Genomic DNA, 19,664 nt, shown 5'->3' with positions numbered 1-19,664 from the left:
AATAAAATCAATTGATTTTGTGGATTTATCTTTCGACAGCTGATACGCGGAGGACATTCACTCATTCACATGCAGAGATTTTGTGAATTTATAGGATTATTATTATTATTATTATTATTATTATTATTATTAACAGTAACCTGCAGACGATCCAGGCAGGATTCCAACCTCTCCACCTTCTCTTCGAGCTCCTCCCCTGCCGACACGCCCACTTCCTCCAGAAGCCCCTCCTTCCGCAGGATGTCCCGCCCCCTCTGCTCCAGCTGTGCTCTGGCATGTGGAAACTCCTGCCGGTAAGCGGACCATAATAAAAGAAAACTTAATGAAAACGTAATGACTCAAATCAGATTTCAGAAACAGCGACGACTAGCCAATCTACAAGATCGCTGCTTGTAGATCTGCTATTTTCATTTGAAATAGGGCTTAAGTATTTAACTCATAATGCACGTTTTTGAAATGTTGTAGAGTGAAAGTCATACGTAACCAATAAAATACCAACACTCAAGTAAACGTACAGGTATTAAAACATTTTACTTAAAGTGGCGCTATGTAACTTTTTTTAATGAATTGAATATAACGTTGTCCAATCTGTACGGTGGAATACAGCAAAGCGATAGTTCATGTAGACACAGAAGGCAGGAGGTTATGCTACGTTCACACTCCCCGGACCCCCGCCCCCCCCCCCCCCCCCGCCCTTTCATTCGCTAACAAGCTAATTCATTCGTACTCCCACAAGTCAGTACGTTCATCCTCACGCAATTCCCATTCGCTACGCGCAAACTCACTCACACCCTCATTCCCTCAGCGGTTATTTAAGCAGCCTCTGTTCTCTGTCCATTCTACGTGCTTCGCTGTCTCAGCTGGTGTACAGCTGTTTGTTTTCTAATTACCTCCACCTCCCCGGCCTCCTCCCTGTGGCATTTAGTTAGTGTGGTTGCCCTAACAGGGCAACCCCACTTTATTCCACTATCTTCAAGATAAACTTTATTTCAAACCGATACTCCTCCGACAGTTTTTATCACCGGCTTGACCGGGAATCGTGCGCTTGTATTTTGCTAAGAGATTGGTTGCATAGTTTAATTGATATTAATTTATTAGTGCATTAAATTTCCCCATCCACTTTAATGGGAAAATGAAAAAACTCGATTTCAAGTATTTTCTTTCTCAGAAACTGTAAGGGCTAGAGTTACAAGACTTGGAGGGGAGGTTCATAAATTTAGTGCAAAATGATTTAAAAAATGATTACACCAGTCGGCCTCATGGTGGCGCTATAAAAGCCCCCTTTACGTTTTGGCCTATAACTCTTGAACCGTAGAGGTCGTAAAATAAAAATCTTTTTTTCCCTAGATTCCATGGGTCAAGACGCAACTCCCCATATAGGCTAAATGTATAAATAAAATATAGAACTAAGAGACTATAGAACTATAGAACTAAGAGACAAGTCATTTCATGCTTGGTTGCGCTCGGGTGTTGCACTCTGAAAATAGCAGATCTACAAGCGCACAACACGTCGCGCTGCGACGCGTTGCGAGCTTGTAGATCTGCTATTTTCAGCATGCAACCAAGTGTAAAATCAGCCATTGCGACGAGGCACCACCAAAATACATTTTAGTCGTCTAAATCAACTGTAGATTTAGTTGACTAAAATCTTATGATATTTAGTCGACTAAAACTAGACTCAAAACTAAAACATTTCAGATGACTAAAATATGACTAAAACTAAATCAAAATGTTGTCTTAAAATCAACACTGTACCTGCAGTGCGTCCATCAGGTCTTGTTTGGAGAGACAGAAGAGGTCAGAGTAGCCGACGCTACGGATGTTGGCCGTGCGGCGGTTGCCCATCTTGCTGCCGCTGATGTTCAGGATGCTGATCTCGCCGAAGCAGCTGCCGCCGGTCAGCACGGCCAGCTGGCCGACGCCGTCCTCGCCCACCACCGCCAGGCGGCCATCTTTGATGATGTACATCTCCTTGCCCACGTCCCCCTGGTGGCGAGACGAAGGGAGGACAACGTTATTATAGTTTTATCACACTGGTCACATCTTATAAATACCTGGGCATTTGGTTAGATGACAAATTCTCATTTAAGGTTCATGTGGAGAACCTAATCAAAAAATTAAGAGGACAAATTGGCTTCCTTTACAGAAACAGGTCCTGTTTTTCTTTTACCAGCAGAAAGACTATTGTTCAATCTGTAATAATGTCTGTATTTGACTGTAGTATCTTAGAATAAGCATATAGTCTAGAAATATCTGAGATGAACACACATAAGGACTCACATGGCCTGATTTGAACCACACAAAGAACAGAGAGACACTCATCCCCCGCAGGATGTCACACACAGAAAATCTCTGATGGTTAATGAGGAACAGTCATTTAAACAGCACGTAGTCCTTGTACTTACATACATGTATCCATACATAATATTATATATCATTATACGTTAATATACCAGTACCTATATTGTAATGCACTCACATTACAATATAACTATGGATATAACTATTGAAGGCCTGATAAATACAGTCCATTGATTACTCTGGTCAACCTTAAACTGGTACCCGCTGGTCTGGGAGATATTCCGGATTAGTTACAGAAACCCTAAACCTATGCATTAGGAGATAATGGCCCATTCTTTTAGGAGGTCCAGATGTCCAGTATCCAGGGGTCATCTGACCTTAGCTGATCACTATTGATTTACCTGACGCACCTAATGGACTTACACACACCAAACTACTTAGTTTAGCACATACACATTTACACACATAGTCTCAGCACTTGTAACACACACACCTCGTGCACACTGAAGTACATCCATACATGCCCACACACACACAGTTAGGTATCTGGATCAGAACACATACACCTTGTGCACAAGCCTATAGAAAACAGCATGCATGTACACACACACTGAGTATAAATATCCAAGTTCTTTCTCTTTTTCTCCTGAAAACTGCCAGGTCCTGACCTGTGTAACCATGTAAGTAATTCTCTTCTCTCCTTAATAAAATCAACTGAGGAGAAGGAATGCCTGGACTCTTTAATTCTCCTTAAACAAGGGCAAATAGTCCCACAGATTAATGCACTTTACCACATGACTATGGGGATATACTGTATATGTATGCTTCACTATCCACACTGAAGCCTCTGGAAGCAGTCTACCACAGTGCTTTGCGTGTTATTACTGGCGATGATTATCTCACCCATCACTGTATTTTATATGATAAAGTGGGTTGGCTCTCGCAGTTCGTAGAGAGCAACATTGTATTTTATTTATTCATAAGGCCTTGTGTGGTAAACCTCCTTTATACCTATCCTCGCTTTTGGAACCAAAAGTTACTGGACATTCAACACGTTCACAAACATACTTTAGATATACCAGTCCACGTAAGAGCAGTGAATCATGTATTATGCTCCACACAAATGGAACAAACTTCAGGACTCTCTGGAACTGGTGCGATTGGTCTCAATAGAGACATTCAGGGTGCTTCTTGAGGACACACTACATAGTGACTGCACCCGTTTCAAGTAACACTGTTTATTTGCATCTGTGACATTGTAATGTGATTCAAATGTTTGTTATTGTTTCCCATTATGTATGTATTTTATATGTTGTTATCAGGGCGTCCTTGAAAAAGAGAGCTTGCTCTCAATGGGCTTCCCTGAATAAATAAAGGAAAAGAAAGAAAGAAAGAAAGAATAAGGGGCGGCAGTAGCAGTGCCGGGAGAGCAATAGTCTGGATACCGAACGTGCAATCACGTTTCAGCTTTTTTCTAAATCCCCCATTAGATGGGAACGCTACACTCTCATTTGACTGCTGTTTTCAAACCACGCCTCCTCATTTCCATTTAATGGAAATGCTAGAATGGAAATTCTAATTAGCTGGGGAAAAGATGGAGGTGGAGATAAAGAATTTTGACACACCTGATTCGTTTTCTACAACCAACCAGCAAGCGTTCCATCCAGCTTCTCTCATCTTTTTTTTTTTTTTAAGGGGCTCTGATTGAGCTGAAACCTTGCCCTTTTCCAGTAAAGGAGCGTTTAATGTGTGTGTGTGTGTGTGTGTGTGTGTGTGTGTGTGTGTGTGTGTGTGTGTGTGTGTGTGTGTGTGTGTGTGTGTGTGTGTGTGTGTGTGTGTGTGTGTTTGTGTGTGTGTGTGTGTGTGTGTGTGTGTGTGTGTGTGTGTGTGTGTGTGTGTGTATAACTCAGTCCATAATTATAATATAGTGCATGTATATCTATTGTTCCCCAGCTTTAGCAGAGGAGGTAAAGCGGCAGCTTGGGAAACGGAAGGTTTGAAGTTCGAACCCGGACTTTGTGTCGAAGTGTGCTTGAGCAAGACACTGAACTGAACCCCTAACTGCTACCGAGGCGCAGGTTGGTGCCTTGCATGGTTTCCTCCGCCGTCTGTATGTGAACAGGTGAATGTGAAGTATATTGTGAAGCGCTTTGGAGAAAAGTGATATATAAATGCAGTCAATTTACCATTTAATAAGAGTAATAAGGTTAATAATAATAATAATAAATAATGATAATAATAATAACAATGTAGACCTTTCTACAGATATTCTCCAGGACTGAAGACCTGGGGTCTGAGTATTAACCCAAGACTGTGTCATTTTTAGATTTGAGCTAAAAAGCATTATTTTACACTTTGGGCTATTCAAAAATAGCAGATATACAAGCTCATAGCGCGGCACCGAGTGCCGCGCTACGAGCTTGTAGATCTGCTATTTTTGAAAATTCGTGAAAATGTGTGCAAATCTTTGAATATATATATTTTTAAAGCGAACATTTTTAACTCAAATCTTTGCTTCTGGGGGGTCCCTGGAACAAAATATTTTGATGGGGGTCTGCGGCCAAATACATATAATTTTGGGGGTCCTTGACATGAAAAAGATTGAGCACCACTGATATAGAAACATACGTTTTTCAGAAAACTGTTGGGATTTAGGAGTGTGTAATGTAGAATCGGCTTCAGGTCTCAACGGGTTAATAATAATGCATACATACCTTTCTACAGATGTAGTCTCCAGGACTGAAGACCTGGGGTCTGAGTTTCAACACCAGTTCTACTAGCAGACCTGCCTCACAATCCTGGAAAATATGCACCTACACACACACACACACACACACACACACACACACACACACACACACACACACACACACACACACACACACACACACACACACACACACACACACACACACACACACAGTAGTACTTAAAATGGCTGGCCATTTTCATATCATTTCATCACTAATAATGTTCATATTATAACATTTTTGTCTACTCTGTGTCTCAGAGGAGGGCAGCTGCATGTTGTGGACAGTTCAGAAACATGCCTACCAGTGACATCATCGATGGGGATTCCAAGCTAATAGAAATTACAGCCTTTCTTCTTCCTGGAGCGCTAGCACGCTGAAATAGAAGCTGCTGTTATTACATTCATAAAAAGAAAAATCACACCCAGTGTGAAGAGAGTGGTGCCTTTGAAAGTGTAACTGGTTGCATCCTTGTGTTGCAATCAGCAACAATACATATTGTCACGTGTCACGTGAAGCTTGACCAATCAGCCGTGCTCAAACATACGGACGGACATACGGACGGACGGACATACGGACGGACGGACGGACATACGGACACACGGACAAAGTCAAATGTAGGAGTGGTTGGCACCACTCAAAAAGAGGGTAAAAAAGACAAACGTTTGAAAGTCGATGATGTCACTGGTAGGGAGGTTTCTAAACTGTCCACAGCCCTCCTCTGAAACAGAGAGTGCGTAGACAGACATCTTATAATGAGCATTAGTGAGGACCAATTATATGAAGACCCCACCCATAACTTTCAGAGTTATGGGGGGGGGGGGGGGGGTCCATTAATCCATTCAATCCGGGGACGCATCTTGTGTCACTTTAGATTTTTAGCTACAACCGTTATTCTATACTGGCTATTCAAAAATAGCAGATCTGCAAGCTCATAGCGCGGCACCGAGTGCCGTGCTTCGAGTTTGTAGATCTGATATTTTTGAAAAACTGTGAAATCTTTGAATACATATATTCTTTAAAACAACATGTTTAACTCAAATCTTCTGGTGGGGTCCCTGGAACACAATATTTTGATAAAGGTCCACGGCCAAATACATATACTTTTGGGGGTCCTTGACATGCAAAAGGTTGAGAAATACTGGTTATAGTAGCATGTTTTTTTCAAAAACCTGCTAGGATTTAGAAGACATTTGTAGAATCTCCAGACGCAAAGATTTACAAATGTTCCTTTAAAAATATACATATTCAAAGATTTGCACACATTTTCAAGATTTGGGAAAAAAAATTGCAGATCTACAAGCTCGGCACCGAGTACCGCCCTATGAGCTTGTAGATCTGTTATTTTTGAATAGCCAAAGAGATCTAAAATGACACAGATGCGTTCCTGGACCGAATGGGGTTAAATAAATAAAATAAATAAAAAACGGTTCGAGAACCACCGATGAATTCATTCATCGTTTACCTTCTTCAGTGTTTCCAGGTGAACGTTAATTGCGATCTCCGCTCGCAGCTTATTGGGCAGACTCTTCAGCACCTCCTGCTCGTCCACGATCTTCTGGTTTGTCCAGAGGTAGTCGAACCAGCGAATGACGCGCTGCTCCAGCTCCTTGCTGACGCGGCGGAAGTGCATGTAGTGTTTGAGCGCGTCCACGCGGCTCTGGAAGTTGGCTCTGGTGGCGTTCATGTTGGAGATCATGGCGCCCACGTTGCCCACAATGGAGGCAAAGATCAGAACTCCAATCTAAAAAGATATGCAATGCAATTTGTGATTCTTGTGGTATCGTCGATTTCACGCAAATCGGTACACATGATCGCTATAGTCACGTGATCAAGACTGATCTGTTTGATTTTTCATATTCCATTCTGATTGGCTAAGATTGACATCTAAAGTTTGGAGTAGTGGCCTGTTCTGAACAAAATGCCGCAAATCATGAACGCAGGGTCCGATTGCTGTGAAACTTTGCACGCACATTCGCACTACGCTGAGGAACAAATGCCACCCTTTTAACATTGTCCTATTATATGCTACCCCTTTAACATTGCCCTATTATAGCATCACCAGGAGGCAGAATTTTTCGAAACCTTTTTTTGAGTGGTGCCAACCACTCCTATATCTGACTTTGTCTGTGTGTCCGGGTGTATGTCCAATAAACAAACATTGATGACAACATCAATACGGGGCTCATCAAAGGCACCACTCTCTTCACACAGGGTGTGATTTTTTATATTACTCCTACAAATGTTGTCCAAACATTCACGTTGGTACATATTATCTCTATATTCAAGTGATCAAGAAGGTTCCGTCCGATTTTTCAACATTCCATCCTGATTGGCAAATTCCTAATATTGCTGGCCCACAATAACCTACCTGACCTGGCGGATACCTGTGCACTTTTTCTAGTTAGATATGTATTTGGCCACGGAGCCCCATCTCAAAATGTTTTGTTCCAGGAATATATATTCAAAGATTTTGAGAGTTTGAGTTTACCAAGATTTTTCAAAAAAGTAGCAGATCTACAAGTTCATGAGACTTGAATTCATGGATATTTTTTTGTTTTTGTCACATTCCTAAGTCAATAATTTGAGTCTCGTACTGGAACCGCTGCCTGCCGGTCCGCTGGTCATCAAATTATTGGCTTAGGACCAAAACATATAATATAATTTTGGGTGAACTATCCCAAGTGTAATATCTTACTGTAGGCTACTGTGTGTACGTGCTGTTTACATTTCTGACTAGTAGGCCTGTCAAAAAAAATCGATTCATGAATAAATCGCGATTCTTAATGCCACGATTTTAAAAATCGAATCAAAATATTAAAATCGATTTTTTTATTAAAAAAAAAAAAAAAACTTTTTTTTTTTTTTTTTTTTTTTAAATTTTTTTTTATAAGTTAGTACCTTTTTCACTGGCACTTTGTCTGAAATCAATGTCAGAAAGACTAGATGTTCTAGTATAATTAAAGAAAAGTGATTTGGGGTAGAAAATCGCAATAAATCGCAGAATCGAATATCAATTAATCGCAGAATCGCAATTTTAATCGAATCGGCACCCTAGAAAATGGCAATAAATCGCAGAATCGAATCGAATATCAATTAATCGCAGAATCGCAATTTTAATCGAATCGGCACCCTACGAATCGATTTTGAATCGAATCGTGAGGTAAGTGAATCGTGACACCCCTACTGACTAGTATTCAATTCAATTCAATCGATCAATCAATGAAAAACAATGAAATCGCTGAGAACTTACCAGTGGTGTAAAGTAACTAAGTACATTTACTCAAGTACTGTACTTAAGTACAGTTTTGAGGTATTTGTACCTTACTGGAGTGTTTCCAATTTTCATTTACTTTTACTTCTACTCCACTACATCTCAGAGGCAAATATTGTTATTTTACTCCACTACAATTATTTGAAAACTTTAGTTACTTTGCAGAAATATATTATCATATTATAAAAGACACATTAACCACTTTAGCCCTATTTTATACATAGGCTATTTGAAAATAGCCGATCTACAAGCTCACAACGCGCCTTTTTCCACCGCTGAGAACTTACCAGAAAGTCAAAGACCAAGAAGAGATACTCTTCGTCCCGGACCGGCGGCGGCGTCTCCCCGATGGTGGTGAGGGTCAGCGTGGACCAGTACAGGCAGTAGATGTAACTCCTGGTGAGAGATCCAAACTCTGGAGGGGAGCAGGGAGGGGATCAATCCATTAAGACGACCGGGAACCTATCTGTGTCATTCTAAGATTTCAAAAACAGCAGACATACAAGCTCGTTGCGCGGCACATAAGCTCGTAGATCTGCAATTGGTTGAATTTATGCAAATCTTTTAATATATATATATATATATATATATATATATATATATATATATATATATAGTTTTAACCCATTGAGACCTGAAGCCCTAAACCTGTAGTCTCCTAAATCTCAACAGTATTCTGAAAAACGTATGTTTCTATATCAGTGGTGCTCAATTTTTGTCATGTCAAGGACCCCCAAAATGGTATGTATTTGGCCGCGGACCCCCATCAAAATATTTTGTTCCAGGGACCCCCAGAAGCAAAGATTTGAGTTAAAAATGTTCGCTTTAAAAATATATATACTCAAAGATTTGCACACATTTTCACGATTTTCCGAAAATAGCAGATCTATAAGCTTGCCGCGCTATGAGCTTGTAGATCTGCTATTTTTGAATAGCCCAAAGTGTAAAATAATGCTTTTTAGCTCAAATCTAAAAATGACACAGTTCCAGGTCTTAATGGGTTAACGTGAATGTTTTTTACTCCAATCAGTGCTTCTGGGGGGTCCCTGGAACAACATATTTTGAGATGGGGGTCCGCGGCCAAATACATTACATTACATATCATTTCGGGGGTTCTCTTGACATGGGAAACGTTGGAGCACCACTGATATAGCAACATACTGTTAGGATTTAGAAAACATTTTTAGATATGTGTTTGGCTTCGGAGCCCCATCTCAAGATGTATTGTACAAATGTTCACTTTAAAAAACATATTCAAGGATTTTTTAAAAATGAAGATTTTTCAAAAATAGCAGATCTACAAGCTCATTTAAAACAAAAACCGCAAAACAAAACTAATTTGTAAAAAAAAAATTGATGTATTTAAATAAACTCTTAATAACCTGGATCAGAGGTGTTGGGGTAGACCCAGGTATCAGAACCCAGTCCCAGGACTTTAGAGAAGCTGAAGAGGTAGAGCAACAGAGAAGGGACAACTTCTTTCACAACAATTTACATGTCAGTCAATATCTACACAACAATATCAGTGTATTTGTTCATATAATAATTATATGGAAATTAGGCTACTTAAGATTAGACAAGAATGGAACTGCACAGTGGTGACATCACGAGTGGAGGAAGCTGCTGGATCTACCACTGTATTGCCTCTCCTTCTAGAGTAATATTAACATTATTTGAATATCCAGCATTTAACCGCACTCGAATCCCAGCATCCCTATATTCTGGTGGGAAAGTGAGCCAAATATACAGGATCTTCAAGCTCAAAACAACCCGTTTTGAGCTTGTAGATTGGCAATTCAGGTCAGTAGAGGTTTCTAAGTGGTTAAATAAAGCAATAAGCCAATAGAGGTTGCAGTTTACCGAGTATTTTATAATGGTTGAGGGGCAAAGAGGTAAATTGAACGTGGCTAATCACTTTTCTAAAATGGTTACAAATATGGCAACATGAAAATCATAGACACGTCCCAATTAAGATATTCAATAGAAATTCATATTTTTGTAAAGCCAGATTTGTGAAATTACTGTGTAAACTGCTAGCCTAGCTATTTACTGTAGCCTTGTAGCTGAAAATCCCGCACCGATGGTTCGCGAGGGATGGGGATCGCTTGTTTTCCTAACAAGCCCCGCCCAAAGCCCCTCAGTCACTCGCCATCCTACACGGGCGTTGTAGCCTTAGAAGCCCCGCACGGCCAGGGCTAGTAAGGAAATCAAGCGCTCCCCTTCCTCGATCATTCAGCTACTGATAATGCTGGATCACTGTAGAAACCAATAACGCACGATTGATATAAACTGATCAAAGGAGTAGATTATAGTGTCTTTTATCACGTCTACTAAACGGAAACCAGCAGTGGTGTGCACAGACATTTTGAGGGGCAGGTGCTCAAGTAAATTATACTTTTTTTTGTTTTTCTTGGTCTGCTCTTTTTTCCCTCTACACCTATACCTCTTTGCCAAAAATGGCCGATCTACAAGCCCACAACGCCTCGCAGCGCGAGGCGTTGTGAGCTTGTAGATCTGCTATTTTTGGCTAAAGTTCTCCTCAGAAAAGGGATGCTAGGTTTCGAGTGGTTATGGTAAAAAGAAAAATCATATCACATAAAGATTTAGCGGACCCCCTGTAGTAACTCTGAGGACCCCCTAGGGGGTCCCTTCAACCCCCTGTTGAAGACCCCTGCTGTAAACTAAAAAAAAAAGTGCCCTTTTTTTCAAAAGGGCACTTCTGGTCAAGAGGGCAAAGGGCAGGTGCTCCAGCACCACCTAGAGTCTATCTGTGCACGTCCCTGGAAACCAGCCAATCGGAATGTAGGATTGGGACTATCCGTTTTTAGAAATGATGCCCTTGCCTGTAATAGCCGCAGGCGTTCCAGTGGATGATCACCAGGATGTACAGCACCAGCTTGCATATGCGGAAGGCGTTGGGGCATCCCGTGCGCGTCTCCGTGCGCTCGAAGAACTCGAAGAGGCGCGGCAGGCGCAGCAGGCGGTTGAAGCGCAGCAGGGGCGTGTGGGCGACGCCCACGGTGAAGTAGAGCAGGTCGGTGGGCAGGACGGACGCCAGGTCCAGTTTGCACTGGAGCGTGCGCGCGTACGTCTCCCGCAGGCGACGCACGTCTTTCACCAGCAGCCCCTGGTCCAGGTAACCTGCGGTGGGTGGAAGACGAAAAAAAAAAACGTTAAGGAATATGCCATATGCCAGTGGTTCTCAAACTTTTTCATGTCAAGGACCCCTAAAATAATATGTATTTGGCCGCGGACCCCCATCTCAAAATATTCAGTTCCAGGGACCCCCATAAGCAAAGATTTGAGTTAAAAATGTTTGCTTTAAAAGTATATATATTCAAAGATTTGCACACATTTTCACGATTTTTCAAAAATAGCAGATCTACAAGCTCATAGTGCGGCACTCGGTGCCGCACTATGAGCTTGTACGTCTGCTATTTTTGAATAGCCAAAGTATAGAATATGGACAAAGTTTACATGGACAAAAGTTACAATGATTGTGACACTTTATTAACAAATGTAGCTGGGGACCCCCTGGTACCCTGCCAAGGACCCCTGGGGGTCCCCGGACCCCACTTTGAGAACCAATGCCATATGCCATATCTCCGGTTTACTTACCTTCTCTGCGTGACGTAGGTGGCCGCCTTTTTGGGAGACCGGTATCAGGTGGGAGTCTATTCATTCCAATGGGAGTAGTGAACGTGAACCCCATGGTCAATACATCAAGGGGCAACTGGCTGCCCGGGGGCCACATGCGCCCCCCACCTTCACTTAATGCGGCCCGCAGGTTAATATCGGAATACTGATATATTATTGATTTCAGCTGTTACAATTCCAAACATGCAAACATGACCCGCTTTAATTACTTCAGTCTATTAAATTAAATTAAATGTTACTTTTCAGGATTCCAATTCAAAAATAGCAAAAAGAGAAATGAGGATTCCAATTTAAAATAGCAAAAATATCAGATCTACAAGCTCAAAACGCGTCGCACTTCAGTCTATATTGGTAGCTTAATGACTAGTATTACAATTATATTGTATTTTTTATGTCCAATGTATTTGTATTTAAGTTCAAAAAGTTAACATAAGTATAACTAAATGCATTTGAAATTAAATTACGCACTGCGACGCATTTTGAGCTTGTAGATCTGCTATTTTTGAATAGCCAAAGAAATTTAAAGTGACACAAATGCGTTCCAGGTGTTAATGGGTTAAGTTAAGTAGCAATACTACATTAAAAAACACTTTTGATGCTTTTCTGTGACGCTGTATATGATTAAGAAGGGCATTAATTTACAAAAAAAATGTACAAAGTTAAAATATGGAGATAAGAGTTTTCTGCTCGACAGCAACAATATACAAAAAAAAAACGGTTTTGTTTCATTGAAAAAGGTAGACAGTATGGCTTTAATAATATGTCAGCAGTCGGGGATATGGAGTTTGAAATGTATGTGTAGCGTTGTGCTGCTAGTACCTGTGCGAAGGCGAACAGCCATATCGAGTATGTAGACTCCATCACAGAGATAGTCCAGTACCATCCACACCAACACACCGCTCCTCTGTAGCTTATCAAAACAGGCCCTGAACGCACACGCACACGCACGCGCGCACACACACACACACACACACACACACACACACACACACACACACACACACACACACACACACACACACACACACACACACACACACACACACACACACACACACACACACACAATATATATTACTGGACCCGGTCCGAAACTGACCCGTGGATAACTGGACCTGGTCCGAAACGGATCGAGGGTAAAGTATTCCTAAAGGTAACCTCAGTAAACTATGCCTAAACCTAACCTTATTTCTAAACATGACCTCAGTAAAACGGTGGCAAAGCCTAACCTTATTCCTAAACTTAACATCCGTAAAACTTTGCCTAACCCTAAACTTATATTTCTAACCTCAGTAAAACAAATACAAGAAACGCTGGTCCGCGAAAAAAATGGGGGTGAGCCTTCCGGTTACCCTCACGGGTTCATACGGGTCCATACATCTCAAATGGACCAACCGGAAACCGTGACAATTGGAACTGATCCGACCCGTACCCGAGGGACAAGTCAATATTTTGGCCCGACCCGGCTCGGTTCTCGGATCGGGGCTCGTGTCTTCGGTTCCGGGCGGACCCGTGCTACCCTCTAGTCTAGCATGCAGTAGCAATTTGCATCGTTCCTGAGTAGGCCAGAGCCCAACGGACACCAGTCTAGTCCAGTGGTTCACAAACCTTTTCATGTCAAGGACCCCCACATCATTATACTTGGCCTCGGACCCCATCTTGAAAATATTGTGCGCCAGGGACCCCCATACAAGATGTGTGTTGTTTTAGAATATTTAGAATAAGAATATTAAAAGAAATATAAGATATTTTGCATATAGCAGATCTATAAGCTCACAGCGTGTCACATCACGGCACATTGTGAGCTTGTAGATTGGCTATTTTCAAATCGTACCATAAATAGGGTTAAAGTGGTTAAACTGATTTTGATGCTATATTAACACATTGTGTGCCAAAAACGGTCCGGATCGTTTTTGAGAATCCATGCGGGGAGTGCCGAAAACGGTCCGGACCGTTTTTGACCCATTTTTTTTTATACGTGGGGCCCACGTGGGCCGCTTTAACGAAACTTTGTGATCATCCAAGGAGTCTCTGAGAAGGAGAGGCCGGATGTAGATCCATGTCAAAAATGCTTCCGGTCGGCCTTTCCAGTGTTAACTCCTTGACTAAAAGCTTAATATCTTTATATCTTAATATCTTATCTTAATATCTCTAAAATATAGCACGAAACGTATTAACGTAAGTGGATGGAAGAAATGCAGGCACTGAACGTACAGTATTTTAATAAACCTCTGGCACACAATGTGTTAACACATGTTGCTGGCGGCACCCTGCAAGCCACTAAAGGACCCCTGCGGGGCCTCGGAGCCCACTTAAAAAAAACATGGAGTAGTCCGTATCTTGCCCAGAGTCATGATGACATTTATGATGTCATAGATGATACCATAAAACCAAGACGGACACGCACAGACAGAGATTATTTGCCAGCATCATGTTTTGTCACTCAATTCAACAGGAACGGCTATCAGAATAGACAGATACCACACATAATTTTCCTCCTCGATTCAGCCCAACGACATTCACCTCCTCACATCGCAATGACATGAGGGGACAGCATGGGCGCCACGGAGTCGCAGATAGGTTTCCTGTCGTACAAAGAGGCCACCAAGAGAGTCACACAAGAGGAACTGAGGAGGCTGAAGGATGCCTTCAAGAGAACCAGCGGACATTGCAGTTACATGACCCAGCAATGTTTCTACAGGGACGTCCTGGGAGACGGAGTTCCTCCCAAACTCGCCGAAGTGATCTATGCGTCGTTCGGAGGCTCACCCAAGGGCCTGTACCAGCCCGACCTGATCGTCGGTTTGGTGCTGCTGATTAGAGGGAAAGACGAGGAGAAGGCCAAGTACCTCTTCAGCCTGTTCGCTAGCCAACCTGGCGGCTACGCGGCGAGGGACGACATGGAGGCGGTTCTCCGTGTGCTGGACGGGGAAGTCCCGCCCTCACTCAGGAAGTTCTTCACGCAGGAGGTGAAGGTGAACTTCGGGTGTTTCAGGGGATGGCTCATGCACAACAAGGAGGCCCTCACCTTCTCCAGATGGCTGCTGTCGGGAGACATGTGTGCCGCCCTGACCAGCGACAGCTACGTGACCACCTTCTACCGGACTCTCGCAGGCAACACGCACTTTGAAGAGTCGGCTATCCTCGACTTGGAGAAGGGCTACCACTTACTGCTGAAAAGTAGTAAGTCGGGGACCGGACGCTTGGACTTGAAAACCTTCGTCCCACTGATCTCTCCACCCATTCCCGCCTCAATCAGTGAAGGCTTGTTTAATGCGTTTGATGGGAATCGAGACAATCACATTGACTTTAAAGAGTTCTCTTGTGGCCTGTCTATGTGCTGCAGGGGGACCCTTGCGGAAAGGCAGACATTTTGTTTCAAGGTGTTTGATGCGGACCGAGACGGGGCTCTGTCTCGAGATGAGCTCTACGGAATGGTTGTGGCGCTACTGGAGGTGTGGAAAGATAATCGTACGGATACACTCTTTGAATTGCACTGTAGTGTGTCGGACATAGCGGAGGGTATCCTGATAAACGACACCACCAAGTTGGGTCAACTGACCCTGGAGGACTACCTGGTATGGAGCGCGAAGAGTGCTCTGGCTAACGGGTTCCTCAACCTGCTCTTCCAGGTTTGCCATATAGTCCTGTGGTTTAGGCCTGCAACCCCTGAAGAGGAGGGACAGATAATCAGGGGTTGGTTGGAGAGGGAGAGCAGACATGGACTACAGTCAGGTCAGCACTGGTTCATCATCTCCATGCTCTGGTGGCAACAGTGGAAGAACTACGTCAAATATGAGCATGAGGGCTTCATGTTGGAGCAGCCGTCCATTCTGAGCTCTCCGAGGAACCCGATGGCCGTGGCCAGCACGGAACAGCATGTCCGTCCAGGGCTGGGAGGACTGGGAAGCCCCTCCAAGCAGAGGTCACGGGATGCAGTGTCCAGTGCTTCTGTGACAGCTCTGATCAGCCCCCAGATAGCTCCCTCGGCTGTGAGGAGATGCTTTGTCCATCAACACGTGTTGGACAACAACCAGTGTTTACTTGGAGCCACCGGTCACCTGCCCTGTCATCTCGTAGAACAGAAACCTGGGGCCATCGACAACCGGCCCCTGGTCAGCACTGACCCTGTGAAGGCCCACCATCTGACCAGTCATGGTGGGAGGCTGAAGTGCTCCTTACAGCTGGTGCCATGCCAAGACTTTGAGACGGTCCCAAGACCAGTCTGGAAAGCACTGTATTACTGGTACGGTGCCAACCTGCCCCTCCCACGGCTGGTGATTCAGCAGAGTAAGACAGGCCAAGAGGAGCTGGAGCTCTTCCCACGCTACCTGAAGTTCCTGCGGCAACAGGAACAGCGACCCCCCCAGACCCACGTCCATGTCAATTTGGCAGGTACTGTGGCCTCCCGCAATGCCCCTCTGAAGCGGGTGCTTCACTCTACAGGCTGTTTCAGCCGCATGGCCACCATAAAGCAAATCCATGTCCACCTGTCCCAGAGGATCTGCATCAAAGAGGAGGACATGAGACTGTGGCTGTACAACAGTGAGAACGACCTTACCCTCCTGGATGATGAAGATCACACGCTGGAGAGTCTGAAGATCCAGGATGAACAGTGTGTATTCATCGAGGAAAGGAACAAAGACATGAGCTGGCCAGAGGAGATGTCCTTCATCGCCAACAGCCAAAAGATGCAAAGACACAACGTCCGACCTACCGAGAAAGGAGCCACGGGCCTCAGTAACCTCGGCAACAGCTGCTTTATGAACTCCAGCATCCAGTGTGTGAGCAACACCAAGCCTCTCACCGACTACTTCATCGCCGGGAGGCACCTTTACGAGCTCAACAGAACCAATCCCATAGGCATGCAAGGTCACATGGCAAAGAGCTATGGTGACCTAGTGGCGGAGTTGTGGAGTGGGACGCAGGCAAACGTGGCGCCACTCAAACTCAGGTGGACGCTAGCGAAGTACGCGCCGCGGTTCAACGACTTGCAGCAGCAGGATTCCCAGGAGCTGCTAGCCTTCCTCCTGGACGGTCTGCACGAGGACCTGAACCGCGTCCACGACAAGCCATACATCGAGCTGAAGGACAGCGACGGCAGACCTGACCGGGAGGTGGCCTCGGAGGCGTGGGAAAACCACCTGCGTAGGAACCGCTCCATCGTGGTGGACCTGTTCCACGGACAGCTCAAGTCCCAGGTGGAGTGCAAGACGTGCGGTCACATCAGCGCCCGATTTGACCCTTTCAACTTGCTGTCCCTGCCCCTGCCCATGACCAGCTCCATGCACCTGGAGATCATTGTCATTAAACTGGATGGCTCCATCCCGGTACAATATGGCCTGAGGTTGAACCTGGAAGAGAAGTACACCGGTCTGAAGAAGCAGCTGAGTGAACTCTGCGGCCTCAATCCAGATCAGATCCTTCTGGCGGAGGTCCACACCTCCAGCATGAAAAGCAGCCCCCAGGACAACCAGAAGGTGTGTCTGTCCGACAACCGCTTTCTGCATGCATACGAGATCCCTGTGCTTGGCTCGCCCGCCTCGCTCACCGCGCCCACACCGACAGACATCACCCACATTGGCGCCCAACCTGTCCTCGTCCCCAATGATGCGCCCAGCAGCACCATGATGCCCTGCAGCCCTTTCGTCAGTTACATTATTGCTATGCACAGGAAAATGCGGACGAACAGCGTCTTCATATTGTTTCAGAAGAACCGGCCCAGTCTGTTTGGAACACCACTGATTATCCCCTACACCACACACACCAGTAAGAAGGATCTCTATGACGCTGTATGGATCCAGGTGTCCAGACTGGTCAGACCTCTGCCACCACAGGAGGCCAGCAACCACGGCCAGGACTGCGACGACCGTACGGGCCACCAGTACCCCTTCACACTACGAGCAGTGGACAAGTACGGCAACATATGTGCCTGCTGTAACTGGTTAAGGAACTGTCAAGGCTGTGCCATAGAGTGCACGGAGGACAAGGCCTCCGTGGGGTACGACCACATCGCCGTGGACTGGGACCCCGCAGCGCTGCACCGCCGCTACCAGCCCTCCCAGGAGAGGATCGTGCAGGAACACTGCAGCGTGCCGCAGTCTCGCCAGGCGCAGGCCGAGCCCGTCACTCTGGACAGCTGTCTGAAGGCCTTCACCAGCGAGGAGGAGCTGGGCGAGGAGGAGCTCTACCACTGCTCCAAGTGCAAGACCCGTCGACTGGCCACCAAGAAGCTTGAGCTCTGGAGGCTCCCTCCCGTCCTGATAGTTCACCTGAAGCGCTTCCAGTTCGTCAGCGGCCGCTGGACCAAATACAATAAGATTGTCAAGTTTCCCCATTGCAGTTTTAACCCCAGCGCCTTCCTGGCTCCCAGGGATCACGTGGAGCAACGACACGGTCTCCTCCACTCCCGCGGTGACTTGGAGGAGCTAGTGAAGGTCGGAAAGGACGACCCATCGTCTGTGGTGTCCGCCCCGGCTGCCCTCAGCAACCTGCCGAAAGCCTTACCGGCCTTGAGCACGAAGTCGGCGCACTTGGAACGTTCACTCAGTCGGAGCCCTCCGAGAAGCCCTTCCAAGAGCGGCAAAGGAAGAGGGGGAGGAGGAGGAGGAGGAGGAGGAGGGGGAGGAAGAGGCCCCAAACAGGCCTGGCTCCACCTGCCCCAGCCGAGCAGCAGACACCGCCTCTCCAGGTCCAACAGCAAGGAGAACCTGGATGGCAGTTGTAGTCAACAGGTGTCAGCATCAGCTACGGGGACCACCAGGGGTCCAAATGGACCCGTCTGTAACTCTGAGAACGTACAAATGGAATTTAGTCCGTGCTCTGGTGACGGGCTGTCTGGGTCAGCGGCCCCGGCCGCCGCCGCCGCCGCTGCTGCCGACCCAGACAACTCGCCACCGCAGCACAAGGACAACGGATGTCCGGACGAGGAGGCTACGTACAACCTGTACGCAATCTCGTGTCATTCGGGAATCATGGGCCGAGGCCACTATGTGACCTACGCCAAGAACCCCAACGGGAAGTGGTACTGCTACAACGACAGCAGCTGTAGGGAGGTGCGCTCCGAGGCCATCGACACCGACTCCGCCTACATCCTCTTCTACGAGCGGCAGGGGGTCGACTACACCCACTTCCTGCCGACGACAGACGGCAAGCAGATAGCCGACACCGGCAGCATGGACGAGGACTTTGAGTCAGACTACAAGAAAACCTGTGTTCTCCAGTGAACGCACTTTGTCTTCCATCAAGCCAGCGCTGAAAGGCACTGGTCCTGGGTCAGATCTCCCCCCACACATTCTCAGCTGGTGTGAGGCAAGCCACCTATATACAAGTGGGTCTGTATGTGTGTTTGTTTGTTGTGGGGCTAATTTCGCAAACCACTGAACTGAGCATCGTTTTGTCACATATATTATATGGGAAAAAACATTTACATATATTTTTTACTCGAGTGCCTGCCTATTGTTGAATCCGGTTGCATTGAGTAATACAGACATTTGTCTCAATCATTAGAATGTCAAGACCCTTTTCCACTATAACTTAGCGACATGTACTGTACCGTGTAATGTATTTTATGAGTTCTGGGTTTGTTTTTCATACATGCTTTGCTATATTTCATCACATCAACCACTCTTTTTTTCCCCCTTCACATTGTTCCATCAGACCAGAGCTTTTCGGCGCTGGCT

General features: G+C 45.3%; 2 protein-coding genes across 2 annotated transcripts in view; one reads left to right on the top strand and one right to left on the bottom strand.

The window, feature by feature from the left end:
• LOC311033776 (cyclic nucleotide-gated cation channel-like) overlaps positions 1-19,664 on the bottom strand; it is a 28,476-nt gene that overhangs the window by 1,475 nt on the left and 7,337 nt on the right. Inside the window, exons 5-12 of the mRNA XM_084041426.1 lie at positions 12,802-12,908; positions 11,169-11,466; positions 9,708-9,769; positions 8,613-8,740; positions 6,517-6,795; positions 5,016-5,114; positions 1,756-1,986; positions 141-287 (exon numbers count right to left, since the gene is read on the bottom strand). Coding sequence (XP_083897552.1) covers positions 141-287; positions 1,756-1,986; positions 5,016-5,114; positions 6,517-6,795; positions 8,613-8,740; positions 9,708-9,769; positions 11,169-11,466; positions 12,802-12,908 — 1,351 coding nt within the window. The remainder of the gene's footprint in view (positions 1-140; positions 288-1,755; positions 1,987-5,015; positions 5,115-6,516; positions 6,796-8,612; positions 8,741-9,707; positions 9,770-11,168; positions 11,467-12,801; positions 12,909-19,664) is intronic.
• LOC311033442 (ubiquitin carboxyl-terminal hydrolase 32-like) lies at positions 14,538-19,208 on the top strand (the record flags this gene model as incomplete). Its single annotated transcript, XM_084040953.1, has 2 exons — positions 14,538-18,705; positions 18,829-19,208. The coding sequence occupies 2 exons, from the start codon at positions 14,538-14,540 to the stop codon at positions 19,206-19,208; spliced, it is 4,548 nt and encodes a 1,515-aa protein (XP_083897079.1).

The sequence above is a fragment of the Gymnoscopelus microlampas genome, assembly GCF_963454915.1.
Source record: "Gymnoscopelus microlampas genome assembly, chromosome: 18".
Taxonomy (NCBI): Eukaryota; Metazoa; Chordata; class Actinopteri; order Myctophiformes; family Myctophidae; genus Gymnoscopelus; species Gymnoscopelus microlampas.
Note: the sequence above shows the minus strand (reverse complement) of the source record. Positions and strands in the feature narration are given on the sequence as shown.